A 9,691-nucleotide genomic window follows, 5' to 3' on the forward strand; every position below is an offset into this window, starting at 1 on the left:
CAACTTTTGGCTCATTGGTGTTGACTGAAATCAACTTTTGGCTAGGCAAGAGTCAATAACTCGATAAGGGGTCATAAATACGCATAACTAGAGACAAAGCCTTGCTGCCTTGAGGCGGCAAATAAAAAAATCATGCAATATGAAGTGTAATTTGTAATTCAAAAAGCTAGTCATAGTATGAAAAGGCCATTGAGACAAATCTAATGATGTATAACACAAGACTTCACCATGGGCTCTTTGCCCCGTGACACGCATGGGCCCGTTGTCCCCACTAGGTATCATTTCAATTTATATCGTGTCAACATTTTATTTTAAAAGCAAATAGTCTAAACTTGATCTCAAAATTATCCCTATAAATATTACTTTCAAAATATAATCCACAGTAATTTCAAAAGCTTCGTCTACAGTAATGATAATATTTTTATTAAGCAGCAAAAAAAAATTATCTGGCCTAAAACAGTTATTCACAAATAACTTAATAACGCAAACACTTCCGTTCCGTAATAACGCAAAACGTAAATCCGTACACTTCATCCCAGTGAAACTGTCGACCGGCGGTGGAGAGCATGGACCAATATCTGCCATACTTAGCGAGAAACCCGCTATGGGCCCATGACCCGCAGTGGGCTCGCTGCCCCATGTTACCCTATTAACGTGCCCCAAAAAAATAATTAGAACCTAATCTAGCGATAATTTGTCTTTCGTAAAAAAATTTATGCCATTTAAATTAAATATCATCGACATAATTTCGGTATTGAATATTGTGCATTTATATACTGTAGATGAGGATATAATTGTTCGAAAACAGTCTACTTGGCCTGAAGCATTGGCTCGCATTACCAAATGGGATACCCGCACATCGGAGGGGGGGGGTAGAGGGGAGAGGTGTAAGGGAACAGCTCAGCTGCCTAACACCTTTTAGGGCGTCTCTTTAGTCTATGCACATACAAGTTGTATTCTATTAATATATTCACTTATTAATATAAGTAAAATTTCGGCGCGTATCTATAACCTTATTTTTACGTGCCCATAGTATTGACATGATCACGAAAAAATAATTACTAATCTAGCGATAATTTGTCTTTCGTGTAGAAATTTATACAATTTACATTAAATATCATAGACACTATTTCGGTATTGAATATAATGCATTTATATACTGGGGATGAGAATATATGAAAATAAAAATAATTAAATTAATTAATTACAATAACAAATTAAATTTATGCTTATATATTTTTAAGGTCGCGCTGTATATAGCAAAGAATTTGCTCGTAGTATTCAAAGTTCATGTGACGTGTATTGCGGTGCAGCGACACTGGCTTGCACGACATTCCTGTGCCACCGCGCCGGCCAGACGTAAGATAGTAGACACGGCAGCGACCGCGAGCACCCTCGCTTTGGAGTTCGGGCGGGTCTCCATACCCACCTTAAGCCAGCGAACATGGATCAGTCGAAAGCGACCATTTTTGAGAACGTGAATGCAGTAAAATGAGTCTTCCTAATATTGTCTTAAAACGACATTGTCCGGAAGTGTGTCGGTCCAGAAAGTTATTTTCTTTGTCTTATTCTGAATTACAAATTTAACTTGTTACTTAACCTTTTTATATATTAAAGACGAGCGCACGGTAAGTTGAAATGCGCATTACTCGCCCATGTAGAACATTACGGAAATGATTATATATGACTATAACGGGAAGCTTGTCATTGAAACGGTATTTGTAAAAAAATTACCTTCGAGAAATAATGATAAAGTTTTCGTTAAACAATTCGCTTAAAGTTTTTCGTGCTGGTAGCTAATTACAAATCCCGTATCTTATTGGCGTATCGAGCGAGTGTAATTATTCAGATGTTAACCTCCACTCGCGCTTGGAATTATCGCATTCTGCAAAGGCTTTTTACACGCTAGGCAAAACTACACAAAGTTATTCTTATGTTGATAATAACTCTCCACAAGAACCAAAATTGAGGCAAAAATTATTTCTCTATTTAATACTTTATTGATTCATTAAATGATTAAAGAGCTCGTTAGAAAAGAAATGAATGAAAAATTGCTTCTCCTATACGAAAATCGTCAGTAAATTTAATTCAAACGCTTATGAACGGCAAACTAAAAATCTATGATTTCATTCTTTCATTACGAATAATTACCTCTGAAAATGCTCGTTACAATAGAAATCCTCCATCCCCATATTAGAGTGAACTATCGTTTTATTGCTAAACTCTTCTGTTGGAGCCTCCAGAACGATGTGTAATTTTTCATAAACCCGTGCATATTCAAGCGCCCGATTGCAGCTGATTAGTATAATAAACTTGAAACTACATCTGCCCTATCGATTACTCATACGAGCAGGTTAAGAAACTCCAGGCCAAAGGTCGAGCCAATGGTCGAGATGAGTCAGTTGGGTCAGGAGTCGGAAGTGATGATCGAGAAGAGTCAGTTGGTATCAAGAGTCAGAAGTGAAGACTTGACCAAAGCCGTCGAGTGAAACTTGACAAAATAACGGTCGATACAAAACCTTAATTACCGGCACTCATTCATAAGTACGATTAGATAGTTAACTTATGGAATAGAAAGCAGTTGTTACGCATTGGAATTATTGGATAGTATTTTTTCCGAAAAAAATACTTAATTTGTATGCAAGTTATACAGTAAGATTTTGAAGACGCGACCTTTGCGTAATTTCTTGTTAAAATTGGTTATAAAACGATTAATTATATATTTGTTTTGCACATTGGCGAAAATACTATCAAAATTACTTTGCTTAGAACATGAACTCATTAAGACCTCGAATTCAGAACATTATTTCTAACTAAAACATGCACAACTAATATACCAAACCACGTACTCGAATAACGAGGTTAGTCGACAGCCACCTTCGAAATTATTTACCTACTTAATTGCACTGAAATCGATTCTATCGTTCGTTTTCTCATGCACACACGTACAAATCGCACAATATAGTTAACAAATGAGCTCTAAGAATCTAGAATATAACAGTAAGCTGTAAGTTAATATATACAAAATGAACGATTCATACACAGAAGCACCACTTTTCAGTCTGAAAATTGTGTTTTTTTAGAAAGCGTTTTGAGAGGTGTTTAGGAAGCCAGTGTTGTTTCAGTGACATTGAAGCTAGAAATTAAAAAAAAAACATTCGAAAGTAAAAATTGAAATTAAATAAAAAATTTTATATTCCAGGAATCACCCAAAAAATTAGTTCAAGCGATTCAAAGCAGATCTGGAACTAATACGAGTGAGAGCTGTCGACGTTCAGAACACGCGGTATGTTCTTCTCCGGCGTGCTCTGCTTGGCCAGTTTGGCGAGCAGTTTTAGCGCAGTTCAGGCGAGCGCAATGGCGCTCTACACCGACGCAAAGATTGCGAAAGATTGCACCACGTCTACCTTGGAGGCACCGAGCGCATGTGAGTAACAAAAAAACTGCCTTTTTTAAATTTGCAAAAAATGATAATGGTTGTTACATCCGTAACTTATAAAGTAAATATTCCCTGGAGAAATAATTCATTCATTATACTGACTGGAGCTACGAAATTGAGCTGTCTGTGAATCGTAAAATAGTGATGTAAAGCACTAAAGTCTAATGATAAGTATATCGCTCCTCCCTAACATATATTTTGGAGAAACTTTCTCTTCATTAGGCGGGAAAATTTCGAATCTCTAACAACTTGTTATCTTTTAGTAATATATTTTTAGCGCATTTTCTCATTTATGGAAAAAATACACTATTGTGTTCGCCATTTCCGTCTGTCTGTCTGTCCGTCCGTCTGTCCGTCCGGCCGTGGCCTCTAGTTTTCGTCGACGAGAAAATGCGCTCTCTGTCACTCACTGCAGTGAGTACTGAGTTATATTTTTTAGATGTATTGATACCCGGTGGATTACTGCGAAATGTCGCAAGACGCCGACGCGAATTGATTTTTGGATACGCATTATCAACATGGTAATAACACGTAATCATGTTGAGGAGAATTTTCCTACGGGCGAAATTCCAGTTCATGAACTTTCTTCGATGACATGAATAAGTATTAAAATTAATTATTTGAAATAAACTGGTGCCATAACTCTTGTAATAACTTAATGAATTTATTTTACTTTCTTTACAAACATAGACAGAATATATACGTGACGATCTGATCGTTGAGCTAGCAAATAAACCTAATTTCAATGAGTATTTTTGCACGCCATGAAAAGAATATTTTAAGAAATTTGCCTCCACAATCTCAAGTAACGCCTGCTAAAGAGATTGCAATGTTATATATAAAAAATGTGTTTGGCGGTAAAAAAAAGTTTGGCCGGTAAGTGTTTAACTTGAAGCATCGCTAAAATATCGTCCAGATGTGGTTTTTCGTTTCTTTGTACGAAAAAAACACAATGATCCAGCTGTTTGTGCTTGCTGACTCAGGCGTGTGCCGGAATGGGTGCTTCGTGGACTCGCGGTGCCTGGCGGTGTCCATCACTCAGGCGGCCTCAGTGTCCAAGTGTTACTTCAGCAGCAGTGCCTCGGTGCTCACCACCTTACTCATCACAGACCCGGCCTCCATCACTTTCATGAAGAAAAAAGGTATTTTTAACCGTATGTAATTTAATTTTTGTTTCGGTATTCTTTCAGGAGAGCCGTTATAGTATTTAGGCAGGAAAAAAGACGCCAAAATTGAACATGCCCTCAATGCAGAGAATTGTGAAAATTAACGCGTTTTTTTCAAATACATCAGAAAATAGAAAAAAAACCGCGAGTAAACTTTTCTGATATAATATTGAGAAGCATCGACAGGTTTTGACGTGTGGAATAATGGTGTTGTCAAACCAGTCACCATATGTCAAACCAGTCACTATAAGCGATTTTCCCCTCAAATGTCTACAATTAAGGCATTTGAATGCATCACTGCTTGAAATTCTATTCCGAAAATAATTTACGCCCCAGCATTGGTAACATTGGATATTTTTGGTGGAAATGTGAACAACTTTTGCTAAACATTTCTTTATCTCCCACCAGATGCGTGCAAGCCAGGCTTTGAAGCTGTGGGCGGATTCTGCTACTTTTTCTCTACCAATGCAACCAACTTTACTACAGCTAAAAGCTCGTGCCCATCTGGCATCGCGCTCGCCTATCCATCCTCTGCTGCCCAAATGGCTGATCTCGTGGCTAACCTCAACAGCAGTGAGTCAAAAACAGGCCGTTCAATTGTTATTTCTAGATTCAAAGTTAACGTGAAGTCGAGGATTTGCATTGATACGTTTACTCCGCTGAATCGGTTTCTTAAACAGTGTTTGGTTTCAGGCATTTGTTTCAAATCCTTGAAAATGTGCATTTGCAATCATATAACAGCTGCCACACTACTTTAAGATTTAGGCATTATTGTCCCATAATTGGCTTTTGTGAAATAATTAGAGAGCCGTTTGAGTTGAGAAGTTTATTAGAAAGGTAAATCGGCGCTCATGGAAACTGTATTACGACTTTTCAATAATGTTGTCAATAATTCAATAATGTTGTCAAAATTTCAATAATGTCAAGAATTATGAAATCACTAGAAATTTTACTCGGACCAGTTTTAACACGTTTAAAAGATTTAAAAGAATAGCGTGAGAAAGACTTTATTTCCCTCCTACGATCAAAAGTTGAGCTGCATATACAGTGGGGGGAAATAAATATTCGTACACTTGAAAAATCGTATTTTAATGTATAAGTATTTTTGAATACTATGCGTCTCTATACATAATTTAAATCACTTTTCCTGTTAAGTTTGTGTACTTACATACAGTACATTAAAATACGATTTTTCAAGTGTACGAATATTCATTTCCCTCCACTGTAAGCTTGTAATTTATCATCTTCAACAGATAGAGGTAAAAATAGGATAAAATGTACATTTTTAGGTTCATTCTGCAAGGAGCGAGTAGACTGTAGTCTTGCAGACTAGTAAACAGTGCAATTTACTAGATTATTGTCATTCAAATACTCAGTTCTTTGTAGGTATCGCTATACATTCGTCGTTAGCCAATTAATTCACTCAGTCGATCATTTGTCCTTCTCACGAAGTCACTCACTCAGTTTACGAGCTGAACTCAAATCCGTCGGGATTCCGCAATTTGTTTTCTTTGAAGGTCATGAATCGATGACTGCTCTGAGGACATGGGTGTGTATGGGGCAAAGTTAAAAGGGGTTGTACTTGTCTTGGCCTCTCATTTGAATGCTAAGGCATTATTGAAAAAAATGTGCACTCTTATAAATGAAATGGCGACGGATGGTTCTAGGCTTGACGGATGCATTATCTTACGAATGGATTATTTTGAAGCTCGTATGGAGTTTTGAATTTTTTCCACATCACTCGTACATTCACCAATGTATTCGTCTTATATAATTGATTGAATTTAAATCGAATTGAACGAAATCAAATCCGGTATTCTATCCCGAATTTAATGAAATTATATGCTCAATGTGCGCACGTTTCCATTAAATATATGAATATGAGTTATTGGGTTCATGTTTCTTAATTTACAGACAAGTCTGGAAAAAACGACTGGTGGGTCGATTTAACTCTAAATGCGGAGAAGTGGTACTGGAACGACGGAAAGGATTTCTTCCAGTCGGGAAGGCCTGGAGAAGATTTGGGAACCGAAGATAAATACGCCTGCGCCAGACTCCATTATGAACCTCCTAACTATATATACGCGCCCTGGAACAAAGAGTGCACGGACAGATTCTTTTTCGTTTGCCAGTACAAAGAGTGAGCTTGAGTTCTCCTCTGTACTTACTGTACTGGTGAAACTAATTGCTCGACATTCCGCACACACATATACTACAACAGGTAAAGTTATCACGCTCTGTGAATTTCGAACGCAATAACAGTCACATGAAAATCCTTGTAAACGTAATATATTAACCCACTTACATGGTATTGTTTTTAGCGCATTTTCTCATTTATGGAAAAAATGCACTTTTGTGCTCGCCATGTCCGTCGGTCTGTCTGTCTTTCTGTCTGTCTGTCTGTCCGTCTGTCCGTCCGGCTTTCCGTCCATCCGTGACCTTTTCGTCGACGAGAAGCGCTCTCTGTCACTCACTGCAGTGAGTACTGAGTTATATATTTTAGAAAATTCAGAGAACGTCGAGAACAATTGAGCATCGTACATGAATGATCTTCTAATTAACAACTTAATTTCTTTGACGATGAAATAGCCAAAATGACAGTATAAACACATTCCGCCCACAAACCCGATGGCTTGGATTTGAACAAGTTCAGCGTTAAAATAAGAACCAAGTCAAAAATTCTGTTACAATGTTCGAACTGTGCAAATAAACAGTAATGTATTGACTATACGGTCAAAAATTCTGTTTAAATATTCAAAACAAAAAAATTTACGGGAGTTCCTCTTATGTTCGAACTATCTAAATTGGCAACAGTGTGCGAACAGCATAAAATATAGTACAAGTAATATATTGGTCAAAGTCAACAATTCGTTTTGGTTTCCCAACTGAACTTATTATCAGTAGAGAATGGCCTTTAGTCGAAAAAGTCAGTTACCTATTCTGTACCATCGTTCAAAAAGAATAAATTACTTTAAATGCATTCATAAAAGTCGGCCATTCTGTACCAATGTTTGAACTGAAAAAAATTACCAGTAGTGCATTGTTTAATGTAAAAACATTTTTAACACATTTTCTCATTTATGGAAAAAATGCCCTATTTTGCTCGCCATGTCCGTCTGTCTGTCTGTCTGCCCGTCTGTCTGTCCGTCCGTGACCTCACGTTTTCATCGACGAGAAAATGCGCTCTCTGTCACTCACTGCAGTGAGTACTGAGTTATATTTTTTCCTGTTCGAACTGCACAAATAAGCAATAGTGCATGTTCAACAAGTTGACTCCGATTGCTTCATCTTTTACCTTTATTTTATTTTTTGTACTATTATGAAACAAGGTTGCCAGACGGTCTTTTTTCCGGAGTAATTTCGCGATTTACTTTTTTTAATTGCGCTGGCCGGTTAAAATTCACGATAGGGGTGCTTCCTAATTAAATAAAAAAATATAACCCAGTACTCAGTGCAGTGAGTGAGAGAGAGCGCATTTTATCGTCGACGAAATCGTGAAGTCACGGACGGACAGTCAGACGGACAGACAGACGAACGGACAGACGGACATGGCGAGCACAATAGTGCATTTTTTCCATAAATGAGAAAATGCGCGAAAAACACGAAATTGAAATTTTACACCGGAGCTTACAGATATACCAGTATATATTGAGTTAAACGCCTTTTTTGGCCTTTTTTATTCGCGGAGTTGGTCGTTTTTTAGGCCGTCTGGCAACCCTGAATTATGTACCACTACGTCCTGGAGAAATAAATTTTGTGTGCGCATATTAACATTTAACACGTTGACACTTAGGAGTCAACGTGTTAAATTGCACAAATTACCAGACGTGTTTTGTTTAAACTTCGCAGTTTATCTCCAGTTCATGTTTACCTATACACATGACTTGCGGTGCATGGTTTACCTTCACGAATAACTTGCAGTGCATTGTTACAAATAACCAGCAGTTCATGTTTAACTTCATGAATCCCCTCCAGTGCATTGTTTAACTTTACGAATAACCTGCAGTTCAATGTTTAACAGCACGAATAACCTGCAGTGCATTTCATACCTTCACAAATGTTTGACTTCAAAATTGTTTGGTATTGTTTGACTTCAAATTGTTTGAAGCATTGTTTGACTTCAAAAATAACCCGCTGGGCATTGCTTGACTACACAAATAACATACAGAGCATTGTTTTACTTCACAAATAACCTGCAGTTCATTGTTTAACTTCACAAATAACCTGCCGGGAATTGTTTGACTCAACTAAATACAGGTTGGTGCACTGTTTGAAAGACTGTTTCACACAGTTCATGATTTTTGGTGAATTAATTTAATTATGACTCGATTATCGCCTTTGTAGCTGCAATTACAACGGTGATCGCTACGATTGAAATTTCATTTATTAAATTTCGCATGAAATTAAGATTAGTTCAATGGCCGGAAGGCAAAGTTGATCAGTATTGATAATATTATTAATTTATATCTCACTTTAATTATAATGTGGTATTAAAATATTTGAATAGCTAATTTAGCGGATGTGTAAGAAGTTACCTACTAAGCACCCACGCACTAGCATTTGTATTGCTAAATACCCTAAGAAAATTTAATTTTCTAAATTTCTTGCCTATATAGGCGAAGCTAACTTAATGTAGTATTCTTCTACTTCTTGCTCAATTGACCTTCGGGAAGATATTTATAAGGCTATGTGACAGAACGACGCTCTGATAGTACGCGATCAAGTTCCTGCTTTTGAATCTGTATTCAGTTACAATGATGGCTCATGGATCTGTTAATATTCATGTTTTTCGAATTTTGACAAAAATTCTTTTCTATTATAGGCTAACATCCACAGATCAGAATTAATCAAGACAGATATTTTATCAATGTCCTCGCAATGTTTAGGATAAACTAGTACTTATAACTTTACGGAGATAGTTTTAATTCCTAGAAAATATCACTGTGTGCAAATCTAATAAAAGATCGAGTCAAAACGTAACTGAAGTTTGACGTTTAAACCGTACTCGTAGTCTTATAGATTCGATTCGAATGATATTTGAATTTATATAGAAATTTGCAAGTCGGCTTAAAGCATCATTGTTTCT

At 36.9% G+C, this 9,691-nt stretch overlaps 1 protein-coding gene across 1 annotated transcript; it reads left to right on the plus strand.

Annotated features, from left to right (window-relative positions):
* Positions 1 to 4,391: 4,391 nt before the first annotated feature.
* On the plus strand, positions 4,392 to 6,749 carry LOC108671472. The gene is made up of 3 exons (XM_018159021.1): positions 4,392 to 4,581; positions 5,014 to 5,178; positions 6,520 to 6,749. The coding sequence occupies exons 1-3, from the start codon at positions 4,392 to 4,394 to the stop codon at positions 6,747 to 6,749; spliced, it is 585 nt and encodes a 194-aa protein (XP_018014510.1).
* Positions 6,750 to 9,691: the final 2,942 nt, after the last annotated feature.

The sequence above is a fragment of the Hyalella azteca genome, unplaced genomic scaffold (genome assembly GCF_000764305.2).
Source record: "Hyalella azteca isolate HAZT.00-mixed unplaced genomic scaffold, Hazt_2.0.2 contig4089, whole genome shotgun sequence".
In the NCBI taxonomy this organism is placed as follows: Eukaryota; Metazoa; Arthropoda; class Malacostraca; order Amphipoda; family Hyalellidae; genus Hyalella; species Hyalella azteca.